General features: G+C 35.3%; 1 protein-coding gene across 2 annotated transcripts in view; it reads right to left on the reverse strand.

The window, feature by feature from the left end:
• The window catches only part of RNGTT (RNA guanylyltransferase and 5'-phosphatase), a 223,844-nt gene that overhangs the window by 81,631 nt on the left and 121,286 nt on the right, over positions 1-20,927 (reverse strand). For both annotated transcript variants that reach the window (XM_043438970.1, XM_043438969.1), the window contains one exon: positions 14,466-14,566. In XM_043438970.1, the coding sequence (XP_043294905.1) occupies positions 14,466-14,566 (101 nt within the window). The remainder of the gene's footprint in view (positions 1-14,465; positions 14,567-20,927) is intronic.

Consider the following 20,927-nt stretch of genomic DNA (forward strand, 5'->3'; position numbering starts at 1 on the left):
CCAATGAATAATCAGGATTAGGTTTCCTTTAGGATTGACTGGATGATCTCCTTGCTGTCCAACGGACCAGGTTCAAAACACTGTATTATTAGCAAATCTAGCAACTAAACTTCAAAACTGAATGATGATCTCTGATATTTTTCTTTTCTAATGTGTATCTGGATTAACTACATAAAGAACAATGAAAAGAGCCAAAGCCCACAAGATGGGCGGGAAAAAAGATAAAGAATTACTTGATAGACCAGAGTTTGACTAAGTGATACCAAAAGGGATGGGTGATGATAATTCACTTAAAATAAGTAAATTTGGCAAACGAAAAGGAATTTAGTGAAATGCTCAGTATTATCTAACGAGAATAACTGGTAACCTGCTAGTATCAAAATTTTAAAGTACAACATATTTCTCAATGCAAAAAGATCAGTGGAACAAAATAACTTCTGGACAGAAGTCAGGATATATAAAAATGTATTACAAAATATAAATTCATAATACAAGTTCTAAAAACAAGCTGAACATATATTTTTTAAAAAAAGGTGATTCTCAATCCACATTACTTTGACTCTGGGGCATTATTTTGACTCAAGTCATTACTTTTAATTCCATGCTAAGCTTTTTCCGACTAAGCTTTTCCCAACAACCTTCTTTGCTGATTCACCTTCTTCTCCTAGCCTCCAAATGTTGACAGGCCCCAAAGCTCAATCCTTCATCCTCTTTATCCACATTTATTCCTTTGGCTATATCACTCAGTCTTATAATTTTAAATTCTATCCATATACTGACAATGTCCAAAATACACTTCTATAATTCTAAATTCATTATATTCATCAGCTACTTGACTATATACAAATGGCTAACTATTACAATATCAAACTCAACATACTCAAAACCAAATTTTCTTCCTAAACCTATTCTTCCACATTTTTCTTCATTCTCAGATGACGGTAACTTCATCCCACTGCTGAAGCAAAAATCCTAGATTCTCTGACTACTCTTTTTCTCTTCCTCTCACATATGTCAGTGCTATAGAGCAATTATGGCTTACCCTGAGGATCAGAACCATCCCGTGATATGGCACTAGGACTTTATTGTAACGATTAGACCTTATACCACTGTACATGCATGCTAAGTCACTTCAGTCGTGTCCAACCCTTTGCAGCTCTATGGACTGTAGCCTGCCAGGCTCCTCTGTCCATGGGATTTCCCAGGCAAGAATAATGGATAGGGCCGCCATGCCCTCCTCCAGGGGATGTTTCTGACTCAGGGGTTGAACCTGCATCTCTTCCGTCTCCTGCACTGGCAGACAGGCTCTTGCCAACTAGCACAGCCTGGGGAGCTCCAGGCCAGTAGGAGAAGCTAAGGAACAAAGATCACAAAGAGATGACTGGAAGATCAGAGAAAAATCAACCGGGGACCATTCAGGGGCACTTGTGACGATGTCTGTGGAAACCCGTTGCCTCTATGTTTGAGAGGGGCCTGAAAATAATGACAGCAAGGCAGAGGTGGGAAGAAAAAAATGCAATACAAGTTCAAAAAACAGTAACTAGCAATGAGAGGATGCTCCATATTTATTTATCAAATGAATCCACTGAAGTTCTAGAAGGAAAGAAGAAATAAGGCAATGCTAAATGTGAATAAATAAAGGAAATATTCAAAACTGATGAAAAACAATATAGCTTAGTTTCCAAAAGCCAAATAAATTTCATCTAGAAAAAAAAAAAATCCTCACCTAGACTCATCAAAGTGAATTTGAACTACACTAAACACAAAGATTGGTTCTTGAAAGTGAAACAGAAAGAAATAAAGGTTATCTTCAAAGGAGACAAGTGCACTGACAGCTGATTTCTCAAAAGTAACATTGAGAATCAGGAGACGTTGGAATGAAATCACAAATATGCTAAAGGAAAATAACTGTTTACTTCAAAATCAGTGTTCAATGAATATGGGTAAACTAAAGACTGTCATAGAAACAGTGGAATTATCTACTAGCAGAGCCTAAAAGAAATGTTAAAGAATATAGCTACTGACAGAAGTACAGTAATTCCACATAGAGAGTATGAGATAATCGAGGGGGTGCACAACAAAAGAATTTGTAAATAAATAGGAAAAGCAATCAAATTCTGATTGTACAAAATAAAAATAATAGTGTATTATGGGTTTTAATAAAAACAAAAATGTTAATAATTTTTATAAGTTGGAAAGAAGTATCAGAATTAAAGTACCTTATTTGGAAAGGTAAAATTGTCAGCTTTAGACTTACTGAGTTAAGTACACACACTAAAATTTTTGGAGTAAAATTTCTAGAATATAATTTCAAAGTGAGCAAGAAAAAATGAGGGGAAAAAACTGTCAAAATAAAAAAAAGGCAAGAAAGAAAATAAATACAGAAAAGGTAGGACAAATAACATAAAGTAAGACAGTGAAAATATTTCATATTTAAGATTAAGTTAAATAAGTATAAAAAACAAAATGTGCCATTTAAGAAAAATCTAACCAAAATCTGTGCAACCCCATGAACAACACAGTTCATAGAATTCTCTAGGCCAGAATACTGGAGTGGGTAGCCTTTCCCTTCTCTGGGGGATCTTCCCAACACAGGAATCGAACCCAGGCCTCCCGCAATTGCAGACAGATTCTTTACCAGCTGAGCCACAAGGGAAGCCCAAGAATGCTAGAGTAGGTAGCCTATCCCTTCTCCAGGGGATCTTCCTGACCCAGGAATCAAACTGGGGTTTCCTGCATTTCAGGCACATTCTTTACCAACTGAGCTCTCAGGGAAACCCAAAAGATAAAAAGTCCAGCTAAATGCTGTTTACAAGAGATGAATCTAAAATATCAGGAAAAAAGAATAATTAAAGTTAAAGGGTAAAACAATATATACAAGATGCATTTGTTTCCTAGCGCCTCCATAAGAAAGTACCACAAAGCTGGGTGGCTTAAACCAACAATTTATCGCCTCACAGTTCTGGAGGCTAAAATTCTGACAAGGTGTTGACACAGCCATGCTCCCTCTGAAATCCATAGGAAAGAAATCTTATCTTGCCTCTTCTCATGGTTTGCTGACAAACCCTGGCTTACAGCTGCAGCACTTCAATCTCTGCCTCCCTCATCACATGGCATTCCCTCCTCATGTATCTCCCCTTCTCCTCTTACTATATCTCTCAAGCAACACTAGTCATATTGGATTAAGGGCCCACCCTACTCTAGTAGGACCTCAATCTTCACTTATACCTTGACTACATCTACAAAGATTCCATTTCCAAGCATAGTCACATTCACAGGTAACAGGGCATGTAACACACCTTTTGGAGGGACACATTTGAACTCACCATACCAGGCAAACACCAGGCAAAGAGAGAGATGGTTTACAGAAGAGGGCTGACAGAGCTCTGGCAATGTTTACTAACGTCAGACGGTGTCCTAGGTGAGGACAAGGGCAGTGAGATCAGTCAGAGGCTGCTGCGGCAGTCCGGGTAATATAGTGCTGCCTTGAATGAAGACCATGACTATGGGACAAAACAAAGTCTACAGACTTGAGCAATAGCTGAGAAGTGAGACTGACAGGACTTCCCTGGGTAACCAGGTAGGGAAGACAAAGACAGTGTATAGGTTTCTGGCTTGTAAAACTGATTAGAAAAGGTAGCAATCTCTATCTTCTAGCCAGTTACTTCCTAAAGCACAGATAGTATCAGTTCTTTTAATTGATCACTAACTGCTCAAGGTGAGTCCTAATTCTCTACTCTGGCTTTCTTGGTCTGGCACAATCTGGTCCTAGTCTACTTTATTCAAGGGTCCACTTCCATAAATTCCAGTGATTCAATAAACATTTCACATTAATTTCATGACTTTTTTTCAGACTATATATCTTAAATGCCATTCCTATGTATTTTAAAAGTTTTACTCACAGAACCTTCCTCTATGGAAACTTCACTGTGCTGTTACTGACAATTAAAATATTTTATATATAATATAAGATTGGTCTTCTGTAGTGCTTTCCTCACACTGATAGTACAGGTTTTGTCACACTAATACTTATCTATATCTATCCCTCCAGCCAAGCTACTTGTACCTTCCGGATAGGGCTTATCCATCTTTTTATTCTCATCTTCTAACAATGTGGTTTGCACACAGATGGTTTTCAAGGAACGGTTACTGAATAGTGATTAATCAGTTTTAACTAGCACTGCTTACTATGATGAAAGTCCAAAACTAAATGGAAGACAAAGGATAGTGATTCTTTTTTTCATTTTTATAAATTAGATTCTGAAAAAGATGAATAAAGGTCTTTGTTTCTTAGTAATGAATTCATGTAATTTACAGTTAATGTATTCTAAACTCCCTTGAGACTATGTAATATGGTCTATACTTTCTACAATAAATCCATATTTAAATGCCAAAGCAATTTAAAAATCTAAATAATACATATTCCTGCTCTAGTTATGAAAGTTAAAGACATTACTCAGAAGAGGTAAATTGGATGATATTTGAGGAACTTGTATCATTGTACAATAGTCAGGAAAAATACTTTTGATATTAGCATGTTAATGGACATAGAATTTAGATCCATTTTGAAACAATTAAGTAAAAACAGAATGCACTTTCTTAAAAAGCTGCATGATCTACAGACTTCCTTTGATGATTGAAAACATGCTTATGAAATGTGCAATGACTCCTGTTTATCAACATGAACTATCCTTAAGCTGCAGATACAGAAAACTTCCAGTTGTAAGAGGTTTCTAATTAAAACATTACAAGGTGGTAATTTACTATAAATATAATTGTTAAATCTGTAGTGTTTACGCTGAATAACGCTGGTACATTTATGGGCATTTAGAACATCTAAAGCTTAGATTATTATTAAACAATGAAATGTGTTTCTTACAATTAAGTATAATTTTTTTTAAAAGTCATATATAACAAGTACCAATATAATAAAATTAAGATACTGAGAACAACCATTAGCAACACCACTTCATGAAGTTTTGCAAAAATCATGGATCACAACTGTTCTTACCATACTACTATTCAACATTATTCAATACTTGGAAACTAAGGTAGTTTTCTGATGAACACAAAGAACTAAATGAGTTCTGTACCCTTCCCCCATATCTTTTCCCCTGAGATTCAAAGCTTAATATGAGTTCCATTTTCCAGAGATAAAAGGACTGCATTAACAATGATGTGCCCTAGCTTTATTCTTTTTACAATAAATTACCATATTTATATTTTGAAGCTGTCATATGCTACAGGATATTAAACATCCTCTTGTCATAATTAACTCTTTAAACCAAATTAAATGACTTGGTTCAAAACAGACTGTGAAAGTTAAAAGAAAATAATTCTATCACTAATTATTTTCTAATTATTTTAACAATCAGAGCTATTTAATTGATTCCATAATTGATTTTAACAGAGAAACGCACAGTGACTAAAAGTTCAACTTTTTTCCTCCTTTTACCCTTAAAATACAAACAAGAATTTGAACTTGGGATGCTTAGCAATAAATGTATCATAACTTCATAAATACTTCATGCCAAATCCTAATACAGCAAGTGGCAACAAATTACTAATTTTTTAAAATTCCATCCATAATTATACCAAATATAAGCCATTAGACAATACTATAAGTGTCTCATTTTACTGTTGTTGTTGTTCAGTTGTTGTTGATATCTGATTCTTTGTGACCCCATGGACTACAGCACACCAGGCTCCTCTGTCCTCCACTATCTCCTGGAGTTTGCTCAAATTCATTACCACTGAGTTCGTGACACTATCTAATCATCTCATCCTCAGAGGATGAGACGGTTCATTTTACTAAGGCTTAGTAATATTTTTGTTATGAACACTACTGCTTCTGCAGTAGGTTAATATGATGGCATGTAGAAAAACTCTCCTTTATATTAACACAAACTCAAGAAGGTCTATAGTAAAATACTGTTTTCACAGACTACTTGGATTAGGTTGAATCACATTCTCTCCAATGTGACTCAAAGTAGGAACTACACTAGTATTCTATCTATATAATATTCCCCACAGATATCTACCAGGTAACAAGCACCTCATAACATAAAAGCTAACTTAGAAAAATATGTCATTAAGGAAAATTATATTAAATTAGAACAAATAATACAGCAAAAGGCTCTTGCTATAAAGAATAATTTTCAATGAATAAATATAAAAGTTAAATTCCAAAGAACCAAATGATAAAGTAAATGTGATCCCAATTTCTCTTTAGTAAATTAACAAATGAAAGAGTATTTTGACTCCAGTGAAGTTATAAACACATGTTTTGAAACCATATCTCCCTTTCTTCTAGGCACTTTGACTGTGGTATTTATTTTTGGGAGGTGGCCTGAGATGGATTTTCTGTAGGCAGCAGGGCAGATCAAACCAAAGAGTTAACAGGAATTACTAACAGCTCAGAAACAGCCAGACAGCCGGGCAGAGGAACTGAAAGCTCAGCCGCAGCTCCTCCACTGCTCTCCCTGCCGCCTTGGAAACACACCGTGATCAAGAGTTTGACAGAGTAACCATTCAAAGGACTGAAACCCAAAGAAGCATTTTTCTTTAAAAATGTTTCAGTGATGAGAATATGTTCAAATAGGATAACTAAAGCAGTTACTAGGGCCATTTGTTAAAAGATGAAAGTAGCCACTCTTATACCCCCCAAAGTATGACCAGCTATATGGCAAATCCAGTCATTAGGTGTACTCTGTAATAATACTGGTACATTAGTGTTTTTATCTCTAATTTCACTTACTTAAAATAATTCTTCAATGAAATATAAATAAAAGAGTTAAATATTTCATTCCAAAATAGAGTGGGGCGGGGGTGGGAGGGTGGGGAACTTTGCTCAGCAAAGAAATAAGAATTTTTTATTATATTCTTGCTGACTTAATCCTTTCTTACACAAGAACATTTTTCAACAGTCTGAATATTTTATCACTATAATTTCTTTCTTAAAATCCTAACACTAGGTTCAAGTAAGTATGAGAAATATTAATAGACTTAATCATTCTTTTCGTTAAATAAATCTGAACAAAAGAAAAAAATCACTTTAGTCACAGTAAGAGGATTTTTCATCCATTTTCAAGCAAAGTAGAATCATGTAGTTGATTCCATTTACCTCATTGTGCTTGTTATGAAGCTATTAGCACTTCGCACTTTCAAATGCCCATACCTGAGATCGGTTAATAAGATGGATCATTTTTTTCATTCTACAAAATCTCATAACACAAAATTATTTTTGCATTTTAGCCTACTAGCTAATGATTGTAAAGTCTACACAGGCAGAACTTGAATTTACTCGGTCCACTCATACAATTAAATAAAGAGTATGAATAAATCTTCACAACAAATCTATGAGCTGAGCACTATTACTGGGGACATTTTACACATGAGGACGCTTAAGAAGATTAAGAAACAACAGCAAGTTAAGCAGTGGAGCTAGGATTTGGTTCTGTGCAGTCCTGGCCAAAACTCATGTTCTTACCCACTATACATATCACCAAAGTTATTTTAAGACATTCACTATCAAAAATTTCTGTAAAAGCTTTTCTGATTTTTGTTATGCTCTTGCTCTCCAGATATTCAACAATTTATATAATTACTTATACAAATACACTGAAAATATATGCACTTTAAAAGGGAAAAATTAACAGAAATTGGAATCAAACAGGAAGTAATGTACATAGAAAACTGAATTCAGATAGTTCAGCAAACAACAGAACCACAGGACTAGTAAAAAAGGATATGGATTTTTAACTTATGGATGAATGTGGATGCATTAACTGAAAACAACACAAACAATAACAAATAGAAAAATGCTTACCAAGTGCCACCTGTTCTAAAATAGTTTATATATATTAGTTCACTTAATTCTCACAAAAGTTTTACGAGGCCAATTTCTATTTTGTGCTGTTGTTGTTGTTCAGTCTTCCCATAGTGTCCAGTTCTCTGCGACCCCATGGACTGCAGCACTCCAGGCCTCCCAGTCCCTCACCATCTCCGGGAGTTTGCCCAATGTGATGCACTGGAGGAGGAAAGGGAATGGCAAACCACTTCCGTATTCTTGCCTTGAGAACGCAATGAACAGCATGAAAAGGCAAAAAGATAGGACACTGAAAGATGAACTCCCCAGGTCAGTAGGTGCCCAATATGCTATGGGAGATCAGTGGAGAAATAACCCCAGAAAGAATGAAGAGACAGAGCTAGAGCAAAAATATAACACCCAGCTGTGGATGTGACTGGCAACGGAAGTAAACTCCGATGCTGTAAGAACAATATTGCATAGGAACCTGGAATGCTAGGTCCATGAAACAAGGAAAATTGGAAGTGGTCAAACAGGAGATGGCAAGAGTAAACATCAATGTTTTAGGAATCAGTGAACCAAAATGGACTGGAATGGCTGAATCTAACTCAGATGGCCATTATATCTACTACTGTGGGCAAGAATCCCTTAGAAGATATGGAAGAGCCATCATAGTCAACAAGAGTCCAAACTGCAGTACTTGGATCCAATTTCAAAAATGACAGAATGGTCTCTGTTTGTTTCAAAGGCAAACCATTCAATATCACAGTATGTCCCAACCAGTAATCCTGAAGAAGCTGAAGTTGAATGGTTCTATGAAGACCTACAAGACCTTCTAGAACTAACACCCAAAAGAGATGTCCTTTTCATTATAGGGGACTGGAATGCAAAAGTAGGAAGTCAAGATATACCTGGAGTAACAGGCAAATTTGGCCTTAGAGTACAAAACGAAGCAGGTCAAAAGCTAACAAGAGTTTTGCCAAGAGAACGCACTGGTCACAGCAAACACCCTCTTCCAACTTCTCTATAGAGAAGACTCTATACCTGGACATCACCAGATGGTCGATACTGAAATCAGATTGATTATATTCTTTGCAGCCAAAGATGGAGAAGCTCTCTACAGTCAGCAAAAACAAGACCGGGAGCTGACTGTGGCTTAGATCATGAATTCTTTATTGCCAAATTCAAACTTAAATTGGAAAGTAAGGAAAACCACTAGCCCATTCAGGTATGACCAAAATCAAATCCCTTATGAATATACAGTGGAAGTGACAAATAGACAAAGGGATTAGATCTGATAGAGTGCCTGAAGAACTATGGATGGAGGTTTGTGACATTGCACAGGATGCAGTGATCAAGGCAATCCCCAAGAAAAAGAAATGCAAAAAGGCACAATGGTTGTCTGAGGAGTCCTTACAAATAGCTGAGAAGAGAAGAGCAGCTAAAGGCAAAGGAGAACAGGAAAGATATACCCATTTGAATGCAGAGTTCCAAAGAATAGAAAGGAGAGACAAGAAAGCCTTCCCGAGTGATCAATGAAAAGAAATAGAGGAAAACAATAGAATGGGAAAGATTAGAGATCTCTTTAAGAAAATTCAAGATACCAAGGGAACATTTCATGCAAAGATGGGCACAATAAAGGACAGAAATGGTATGGGCCTAACAGAAGCAGAAAATATTAAGAAGAGGTGGCAACAATACACAGAAGAACTATACAAAAAAGATCTTCATGATCCAGATAACCACGATGGTGTGATCACTCACCTAGAGCCAGACATCCTGGAATGCGAAGTCAAGTGAGCTTATGAAGCATCACTATGAACAAAGCTAGTGGAGGTGATGGAATTCCAGTTGAGCTATTTCATCCTAAAAGACGATGCTGTGAAAATGCTGCACTCAATATGCCAGCAAATTTGAAAAACTCAGCAGTGGCCACAGGCCTGGAAAACGTCAGTTTTCATTACAATCCCCAAGAAAGGCAATCCCAAAGAATGCCCAAACTACTGCACAATTCTACTCGTCTCACGTGCTAGCAAAGTAATGCTCAAAATTCTCCAAGCCAGGCTTCAACAGTACATGAATCATGAACTTCCAGATGTTCAAGGTGGATTTAGAAAAAGTAGAGGAACCAGAGATCAAATTGCTAACATCCACTGGATCATTGAAAAAGCAAGCGAGTTCCAGAAAAATATCTATTTCTGCTTTATTGACTATACCAAAGCCTTTGACTGTGTGGATCACAAAAAACTATGGAAAATTCTTCAAGAGATAAGAATACCAGACCACCTTACCTGCCTCCTGAGAATTCTGTATGCAGATTAAGAAGCAACAGTTAGAACCACACATGGAACAACAGACTGAATCTGAATTGGGAAAGGAGTATTCAAGGCTGTATATATTCTCCTGCTTCTTTAACTTATATGCAGAGTGTATCATGCAAAAAAGCAAGGCTGGATGAAGCACAAGCTGGAATCAAGATTGTTGGGAGAAATATCAATAACCTCAGATATGCAGATGACACCACCCTTATGGCGAAGGAGAAAAGGTGTTGAAAGCGAAGGAGAACTAAAGAGCCTCTTGATAAAAGTGAAAGAGGAGAGTGAAAAAGTTGGCTTAAAGCTCAACATTCAGAAAACTAAGATCATAGCATCTGGTCCCATCACTTCATGGCAAATAGATTGGGAAACAGTGGAAACAGTGTCAGACTTTATTTGTTTGGGCTCGAAAATCACTGCAGATGGTGACTGCAGCCATGAAATTAAAAGACGCTTACTCCTTGGAAGAAAAGTTATGACCAACATAGACAGCATATTAAAAAGCAGAGACATTACTTTGCCAACAAAGTCCCATTTAGTCAAAGTTATGGTTTTTCCAGTAGTCATGTATGGATCTGAGAGTTGGACTATAAAGAAAGCTGAGTGCCAAAGAACTGATGCTTTTGAACTGTGGTGTTGCAGAAGACTCCTGAGAGTCCCTTGGACTGCAAGGAGATCCAACCAGTCCATCCTAAAGGAAATAGTCTTGAATATTCATTGGAAGAACTGATATTGAAGCTGAAACTCCACTACTTTGGCCACTTGATGCCAAGAACTGACTTATTGGAAAAGACCCTAATGCTGGGAAAGATTGAAGGCGGGAGGAGAAAGGGACAACAGAGGATGAGATGGCTAGAAGGCATCACCGACTCTATGGACATGAGTTTGAGTAAGCTCTGGAGTTGTTGGTGGACAGGGAAACCTGGCAAGCTGCAGTCCAGTCCATGGGGTTGCAAAGAGTCAGACATGACTGAGTGACTGAAATGACTGAAGTCCACTGCATCAGTGAGGTGATTCCTCTTTAGTAAAATTTCTATTTTACTAATGAGGAATTTGAGGTACAGAAATAAAGAATATAAGAATATACTCAAAGCACATAGTTAATAACATTTAAGTCCAGGCACCTTGGCTCTAGAATCTGTGCTCTAAACTATGCTATACAAATAATAAGGTTATTCTGCTCACTATAAGTCACTGACATTGTTGTACTCAAGTGTTTGCACTCTCCAGAATACAGACAATCTTCGTAATCCTAGTTTTTGACATTGACTACATTTTTTGGTTGTAGATTATTTAAACTCACAATAATTTTAAAGCAATGCAATAGCTTTCAGATGAAAATCTGTATTGTATGTCAATACAACATAAACTGCTAAGATGTACACAAGTTATTTTAGGCCATTATAAATCAACATTAACTTCATATGTTCCAATTTTCAGAAATGGTACTACAAGAAGTGAAATGACCAAATGTCTGCAAAAAAAAAAAAAAAATCATGGCAGACATTTTCAAAGATTGGTATTTATATTATACCTGTCAAGACATTTCACTCCATACTTAACTTTGTAGAAATATTTAGGAGCAAAACAAAGAAATTATCTTGCCTTATGATATTTTAATATTTTAGTCCCACTTCACTAGTCACATGTTATGATTCTTATGATTCAGAGACATGGCTACACTCCTCTCAAACTATTACATGTATATTTCCCATAATGCTCTCTGACATACCACATCTAACATAAGCATTAGATACAAACTCATTTACTTTGTGAAAACTGCTATCATACATAACATTCTCTCCATGGGAAAAAAAGGAGATTACTCCAGCTAACTGTATAACACATATTTAATATAATATTTATCACTTTATATTTCAAATTAAATACTACATTTTTGAAAACTGACACTCATGTTAAATAAATCATGTACCTACACTAATGTAACCTGCTTAATAAGAAAAATAATCTTAAATGCTAACATTTTGGTATGTTTTAAAGAGGTACTAGAATAAGAAATAATTCATTTTTTTAATAAGAAGACATTCCAAATAGGGACAATTAAAAAAATATATATATTAAAACATACTAAGAATAGAAGCAAATGACAAACTACTAAACTATATTTTGTCATATTTAATTGCAATAGACAAATAAAGGAAAAAATTAATATCATTTTTAAGACTTAGAAAAATGGTCATTCCACATGTAGCCTCATGTAGCTTTTAAGTGCTGCGAAGAACGGCAATCTTAGAAAGCCAAACAAAATGATCTTTCAAAACTCAATGAAACAATCAACAAAGTCACACAAGGGTTTATACTTCTTAACTAAATATTATAAATAGAGATTTAAGTAAAATAGAGGATCTAGTAATGAAGAAATTTCATAAATTTCACTTTATCTTTGAAGTCTTATTTCCAAAGAACCATATTCATGTGTGTCTTTTAAGGGAAAAAAAAGATGTATGCAGCCCCATCAGTATTAATCCTTCAGCCACCACTGTTTAGAAGAGAGGTGGTATTCTCCAAGGCACTTCCAGAAAGACATACAAGCATCAGCTTGCATGACTACTGATTTGGAGGTTCTAAACTGAACTGGCAACCCAGAATATCTGTACACCCAACACTTCATCAGGAAGAATAATAGTCTTGAGCTTACTACTCAGCAATACTTATCCAAAGATAGTGTTATTTTATATACATGAGAGGAGGTAGAATGTGTTTGGGGGCAGTTTCCAGAAAATGTTAATAATATTTATTCATCTTATTAGTAGTTAAAAGTGTTATAACAGCAACACTGTATTGAGAATACTGGTTAATAATTAATAAATGGTTAATTGATATTAATATTAATGCATAGATAAGTACTGATAAATAGTAAACTAAAGATTATTCTTCCTGACAGATATCCAGCATACAGCTATCCTAGATTACCAATATTATTTCTTTTATCTAATCTTCTACATTATTCTATAGAATGTATATATTCTATCCAATTCTATAGTCAAAAGTTATCAATCTATCTTTGGATTAAACCAGACCAATAGAGAGTAAAATACCTAAACAACACTATTTGAGGTCCCAGATTATTGTTCTGGCTAAATTGTACTTTGTTATTAAGTCACAAACTCTTATTTAAGGACATAAAATATTAACTACTCTATGTTTTAAAAACTGATATATGACTTAATAAACTCTCTCTTTTTAGTTAGGATTCATCACACTACATAGTATCATTACTTGAAAACATATAATTTCTTAAGAGACTTAATCTTCTGGAATCTGTATTCACATAACTCATCATCTACCCTTCATTCCATTAGCTACAAAAAAACAAACCTGTGGTTCATCTTTGGCAAATAAAAAGTGCATGCATTTCATGGCATGCACTGGCACACTTTTAAGCTTTCTGCCATTGTTATCTTATATACTTTCTCTTCAGGATTTCCTTGATTAAACATTTCTTGTTTTGTTATTATGCATTTACTTACATAAGATGCCATAAAAAATTGTGGAACAAGGTAAAATAAAACAAGGCTTTGGAAAAACAATGAAAATATTTATTAATGCCAAAGCATGTTTCTTTTTTTTATTCTAAAGTAGCAACCAATGATGGAGAAGGAAATGGCAACCCACTCCAGTATTCCTGCCTGGGAAACCCCATGGACAGTGGAGCCCAGGATGGCCAAAGAGTTGGACATGACTTAGCAACTAACAACAACCACCACCAGCCAATGAAGTCACATATGAAGATTAACCAACACATGAAATTAACACTTAATAGACATTATGAAAAATTATAATGAAATTCTACAATTAAAACTCTACCCCAATAAAGAATAAATGAGTTTTTGCTACGCAAATGCAAACATGAAGCAGTTTCCTTCAAAGGAAAAATGGCTTGTTTAAAAATGTTCAACAATAATAATAATATCTTACATTTATAATTCACTTGACTGGATTATTTTCAAGTAAAATCTATTTTCACTTTTACATTTTAATGAAGTTCATTGTGTTAATATTAGAAATAACTTTTTTAAGACTAAAATTGGTCAATTTTAAAGGATGCTACAAAATGTGAGCTGTAATATATCAAAGAAATAATCTGAAAAAAAAAATAATCTGGAAAATGAGATAGATTTACAGTATACATATAAAGTATACTGGAAAAGTATTTTACTTTATTTTGAAGGTATATGTAAAATACCAGATAAACAGTGAAGCTTTATATACTACAAACATTTATGTGGACATCTGTTTTCATAACTTCTGGGTAGATACCTAGGAATAGTAAAAGTATTATTATATATAAAAATGATGGGGAATCAAAGGTGCATACTTACCCTTCTCCTCCCATTCTTGTTATTTTTAGGCGAAAATCCACAGAATTCAGACTGGGAGGCTTCCATTTCAAAATATCATCACATCGACCAGGTCTGTATTTCTAAAGTGAATGACAATGAGGATAATAGTTAATAAGCTAAACATTATACATCTGATATACTAAATATAATAACAATTACATTTTATTAAGCAAAATCACGTCTTCTTTTAATATAATCTTTGTTATCGTCAACTGATGAGTGAAGTTAAATATCGTCACTCATGCATTAGATGGGAAGATCCCCTGGAGAAGGGCATGGCAACCCACTTCAGTATTCTTGCCTGGAGAATTCCATGGACAGAGGAGCCTGGCAGGCTAAAGTCCACGGGGTCACGAAGAGTCAAACACGACTAAAGCGACTTAGCATGCACACACGCTATTCGTTAGATATCCACCATCTTACAGATAGCCTTTCTCTCTTCCCTGCCAAAACACATAGATACTTGTTTGTGAAAGTTTTGAAAAATAATGACACATAGATACTTGTTTGTGAAAGTTTCAAAAAATAATGAAACCTGTTATTCCCTCCAATTCACTACAACTTAAAGGAAGCTTGATCATTAGAAAATAATTGTGCCTATTTAGTTCTTTGGCCCACTTTTTGATTGGGTTGTTCATTTTTCTGGTATTGAGCCTCATGAGCTGTTTGTGTATCTTGGAGATTAATTCTTTGTCAGTTGTTTCACTTGCTATTATTTTCTCCCATTCTGAAGACTGCCTTTTTACCTTGCTTACAGTTTCCTTCATTGTGCAAAAGTTTTTACATTTAATTAGGTCCCATGTGTTTATTTTTGCTTTTATTTCCATTACTCTGGCAGGTGGGTCATAGAGGATCTTGCTGTGATTTATGTCAGAGAGTGTTCTGCCTATGTTTTTCTCTAAGAGTTTTTATAGTTACTGGTCTTACATTTAGATCTTTAATCCATTTGAGTTTACTTCTGCTTATGGTGTTAGAAAGTGTTCTAGTTTCATTCTTTTACAAGTGGTTGACCAGTTTCCCCAGCACCACTTGTTAAAGAGGTTGTCTTTTCTCCATTGCATATTTTTGCCTACTTTGTCAAAGATAAGGTGTCCATAGGTGCACGGATTTATCTCTGGGCTTTCTATTTTGTTCCACTGATTTGTATTTCTGTCTCTGTGCCAGTACCATACTGCCTTGATAACTGTTGATTTGTAGTATAACCTGAAGTCAGGCAGGTTGATACCTCCAGTTCCATTCTTCTTTCTTAAGATTGCTTTGGCTATTCAAGGTTTGTGGGGTTCCCATACAAATTGTGAAATTATTTTTTCTAGCTCTGTGAAAAATACCACTGGTAGCTTCATAGGGATTGCAGTGAATCTATTGATGGCTTTGGGCTGTATACTCATTTTCACTATATTGATTTTTCTGATCCATGAACATGGTATATTTCACCATCTATTTGTGTCATCTTTGATTTCTTTCGTCAGTGTTTTATAGTTTTCTATATATAGGTCTTTTATTTCTTGAAGTAGATTTATTCCTAAGTATTTTATTCTTTTCATTGCAATGGTGAATGGGATTACTTCCTCTTGTTTTTTCACTGTTAGTGTATAGGAACGCAAGGGATTTCTGTGTATTAATTTTATATCCTGCAACTTCACTACATTCATTGATTAGCTCTAGTAATTTTCTGGTGGTATCCTTAGGGTTTTCTATGTAGAGGATCACGTAATCTGCAAACAGTGAGAGTTTTACTTCTTCTTTTCCAATCTGGATTCCTTTTATTTCTTTTTCTTCTCTGATTGCTGTGCCTAGGATTTCCAAAAACATGTTGAAATATAGTGGTCAGAGTGGGCACCCTTGTCTTGTTCCTGATTTTAGAGGAAATGGTTTCTATTTTTCACCATGGAGGATAATATTTGCTATCAGTTTGTCTACATGGCTTTTATTGTGTTGAGGTATGTTCCTTCTATGCTTTCTGGAGAGGTTGTTTTTTTTTAATCATAAATGGGTATTGAATTTTGTCAAAGGCTTTCTCTGCATCAACTGAGATAATCCTATGGCTTTTATCTTTCAATTTGTTAATATGGTGTATCACAATGATTTGCAAATATTAAAGAATCCTTGCATCCCTGGAATAAAGCCCACTTGGTCATGATGTATGATCTTTTTAATATGTTGTTGGATTCTGTTTGCTAGAATTTTGTTGAGGATTTTGTTGAGCATCTATGTTCATCAGTGATACTGGCCTATAGTTTTCTTTTTTTGTGGCATCTTTGTCTGGTCTTGGTATTAGGGTGATGGTGGCCTCACAGAATGAATTTTGGAGTTTACCTTCCTTTGCAATTTTCTGGAAGAGTTTTAGTAAGACAAGTGTTAGCTCTTCTCTAAATTTTTGGTAAAATTCACCTATGAAGCCATCTGGTCCTGGGCTTTTGTTTGTTGGAAGATTTTTTATTACAGCTTCAATTTCCATGCTTGTGATGGGTCTGTTAAGATTTTCTGTTTCTTCCTGGTTCAGTTTCGGAAGGTTATACTTTTCTAAGACATCTCTCCAAAGAAGACATATAGATGGCTAATAAACACATGAAAAGATGGTCAACATCACTCATTATTAGAGAAATGAAAATCAAAACCACAATAAGGTATCATCTCAGGCTGCTCAGAATGGCCGCCATCAAAAAGTCTACAAACAGTAAATGCTGGAGAGCGTGTAAAGGAAAGGTTACACCTTTGGTGGGGATGCAAACTGGTATAGCCACTGTGTGAACAGTGTGGAGATTCCTTAAAAAAACTGGAAACAGAACTGCCACATGATCCAGCAATCCCACTGCTGGGCATACAAACCGAGGAAACCAGAACTGAAAGAGACACGTGTACCCCAATGTTTACTACAGCACTGCTTACAATAGCCAGGACATGGAAGTAACTTAGATGTCCACTGGCAGACAAATGGATAAGAAAGCTGTGGTACATATACACAATGGAATATTACTCAGCTATTAAAAAGAATGCATTTGAATCCGTTCTAATGAGGTGGATGAAACTGGAGCCCATTATACAGAGTGAAGTCAGAAAGAAAAACACTAATACAGTATACTAACGCATATAAACAGAATTTAGAAAGATGGTAACAATAACCCTATATGCATGACAGTGAAAGAGACACAGATGTAAAGAACAGACTTTTGGACTCTGTGGGAGAAGGCGAGGGTGGGATGATTTGAGGGAATAGCACTGAAACATGTATATTGTCATATGTGAAACAGATCACCAGTCCAGGCTCAATGCATGAGACAGGGCGCTCAGGGCTGGTGCACTGGGATGACCCTGAGGGATGCGATGAGGAAGGAGGTGGGAGGAAGGGTCAGGATGGGGAACACATGTACACCCATGGCTGATTCATGTCAATGTATGGCAAAAACCACTACAATATTGTAAAGTAATTAGCCTCCAATTAAAAAAAAAAAAAAAAAGAAATACCCACAGTAGGCAAATTCACAGGGACAGGAAGTAGATCTGAGGCACCAGGAGTAGTGGATGGAGGCAGCAGGGGAGGAGGGATGGATGGATTGGGCAGAAGGAGAGTTATTGCTTAATGGTTATAAAACTTCTGTTTGCAGTGATGTAAAAAAGTTGTGGAAATGGTTGAACAATACTACCTATGTAATTAAAGAGACTACAGAATGGGGGAAAAATGTTTTAAATGTATTCTAGGAACACAGCAAAAAGAAAAAATATTTTACTTGGGTAGTTATGTGCTTAAAGAGGAATGAACACTGTGAGCTTCAAATAATGAGCAATACTCACTAACACAGACTTACAGCAGAAAGTAAATATGAGCAAAACACTCGGGTAGAAAAATATAGACTCCCCTGAAGGAGAGGAAAGTATGTCAATTCAGTGAGGCCATATTATGAGAAAAATAGGAAGGAAAAACTGCTAAGTGTTATCACTACTAATTTTTAGAAATACAAGTCAACTGCATTCTAACAGATTTTTAGAAATTTAAAACATGCAAAAACCCTAGTCACAGGATCACTTATTTGAAAAGAAGTCCATATAATGACAAATTTAGTGTATCAAGTTTTGCTAAAGAAAGACAATCACTGGAGTTGATAGAAAAATATTTTCTCTGTAGTAACATAATACACGCTATTTTCCTAAGTCTTGTATTTAAACCTGAACAAATATAAAATCAAATATATAACATTTCAGTGGAGGGTTTTCATTCATTTATTTGCCCTGAGGCTCATTCAAGTAACACATATCCTTCAGGATGATCACAGATAAATCTCTCTATACTTACTGAATATAAATATTTTTATAAATGTTAAAATCACTAAATTTTCCAGTTATGATTCCATGAATGAAAATAATTTTAAAAATTTAGCCTGTTTTCTAATAAAGTCTATCTGACAGAAACATTAGAGACCTTTTAGTAGTAAGAGTAGTCCCCTATAGTGGTGAAAGGTAAAAAAGGGTTGAGGGGCAGAAAGGAGTGTCAGCATCCCACACCAACCCCACTTACAACCTCTGCCAAGGGAATGTCATACTTACAAACCAACCATCATTTACTTCTGTTCCTTATCTATTCATATGACTAGTATGAGAACACTTAGAAACCAATACCAATCTAAGTTCTTAAATCTAGGAAATGTTAAAGCTAGGATTGTACAGCCAATATTCTTGCTTGCTAAGTCACTTCAGTCATGTCCAAATCTTTGCAACCCTATGAATTGTAGCCCACCAGGCTTCTTTGTCCATGGGATTCTCCAGGCAAGAACACTGGTTGCCATTTCCTTCTCCAGGAGATCTTCCTGACCCAGGAATCAAACCTGTGTCTTATTATGTGTCCTGCACTGGCAGGCAGATTCCTTACCATTAGCACCACCTGGAAACTCCCAAAATATTTTATAATGGGTAACTAATAACTAATTCTAAAAATAATTTTAACATAATGCTAATTGTAAAATAGATACTAAGGATCCTTTACATTTTTCTCTCTGGAAACCATCAAATGGAGAATAGATATACTAACTTATCCATTGTTACAAAGCAATAGTTCAGAAGTGTTAGCCATTCCTCATCTGACTCTATACCAAACCATTTATGTTAATCTGAAATACTAGATTTGACATGACTGAGAATTTCAAAGCAGTTTTATGAAAGTTAATGAAATGCCTGATAAAAATTTTTAGAAAACTATATTTTTAAAACATTGCAGTTCTCAATTATTGAAAATAAATGCAAAAGCAAAACAATTTCCATGAATAAGACATATTTAAATTTCTATTAGAACATAAATTCTACTTCAGCAAAATCATGTCTAATCATATGCCTGCAAAACAATTAATAAAATGCTCAATAGTTGATAAATAATAAAAATAATAAAGTGAAACATTTTTAACTTATTTTAAAACATTAGTCTCAAGTATTTTTAAATGTGGGCTTCCCTGGCGGCTCAGACAGTAAAGAATCTGCTTGCAATGCAGGAGACCCAGGTTCGATCCCTGGGTTGGGAAGAACCCCTGGAGAAAGGAATGGCTACCCACTCGAGTCTTCTTGCCTGGAGAATTCCATGGACAGAGGAGCCTGGGTGGGCTACAATCCATGGGGTCACAAAGAGACAGACACGACTGAAACAACTTAGCACAAGTACATATTTATATTTATGTTTAAACAGAATATTTTAGATTATGAAATGACAAATCACTATTCATAAAAGATTATGTATATCAATAACCATTAAAACATCCTTCTTTCAAGTTCCTCAAAATAATAAGGGAAAAGATATTACATAATACAGGGATTTAAGACTTTTAAAAATAAATATTTGTGAGTTATCAAACTTGAAATACAGAATCTTGCTGAATATAAACAAAGGTACAAAAACATTCTTCCAAGCTACATTTTACCATGTGTAATTAGGGCATAATGCATTTTAATTTCATTAAATTCACCAGCATGCATCTAGATTAAAATAATTATCAAAGGTATATTTATTTTTTCATTTTTTTAAAAAATTATTTATTTTAATTGGAGGCTAATTACTTTACAATATTGTAGTGGTTTTTGCCATACATTGACATGAATCAGCCATGAGTGTACATGTGTTCCCCATCCTGAACCCCCCTCCCAGTTCCCTCCCCATCCCATTCCTCTGGGTCATCCCAGTGCACCAGCCCTGAGCACCCAGTTTCATGCACCTAACCTGAAACTGATACACATAATACTTAGTTTTATAGAAACAAATCTGATTTTACCAGGTGAATTGTCAAATAAAAAATTACACAGATTGTATCTGAAAGCAATTATCAGTATTACCCAAGATGTCCACTATTGTCTTTTAAAAAAAAAAAAGTAATGAAAGCAAATGTCAGGCAAACAAGTAAGATGTTTGGCAAGTATTTACCAAATAAGAGCAGATCTTGGCTTAGAGGCAGAGGATGGCCACGT

This window comes from Cervus canadensis, chromosome 20 (genome assembly GCF_019320065.1).
Source record: "Cervus canadensis isolate Bull #8, Minnesota chromosome 20, ASM1932006v1, whole genome shotgun sequence".
In the NCBI taxonomy this organism is placed as follows: Eukaryota; Metazoa; Chordata; class Mammalia; order Artiodactyla; family Cervidae; genus Cervus; species Cervus canadensis.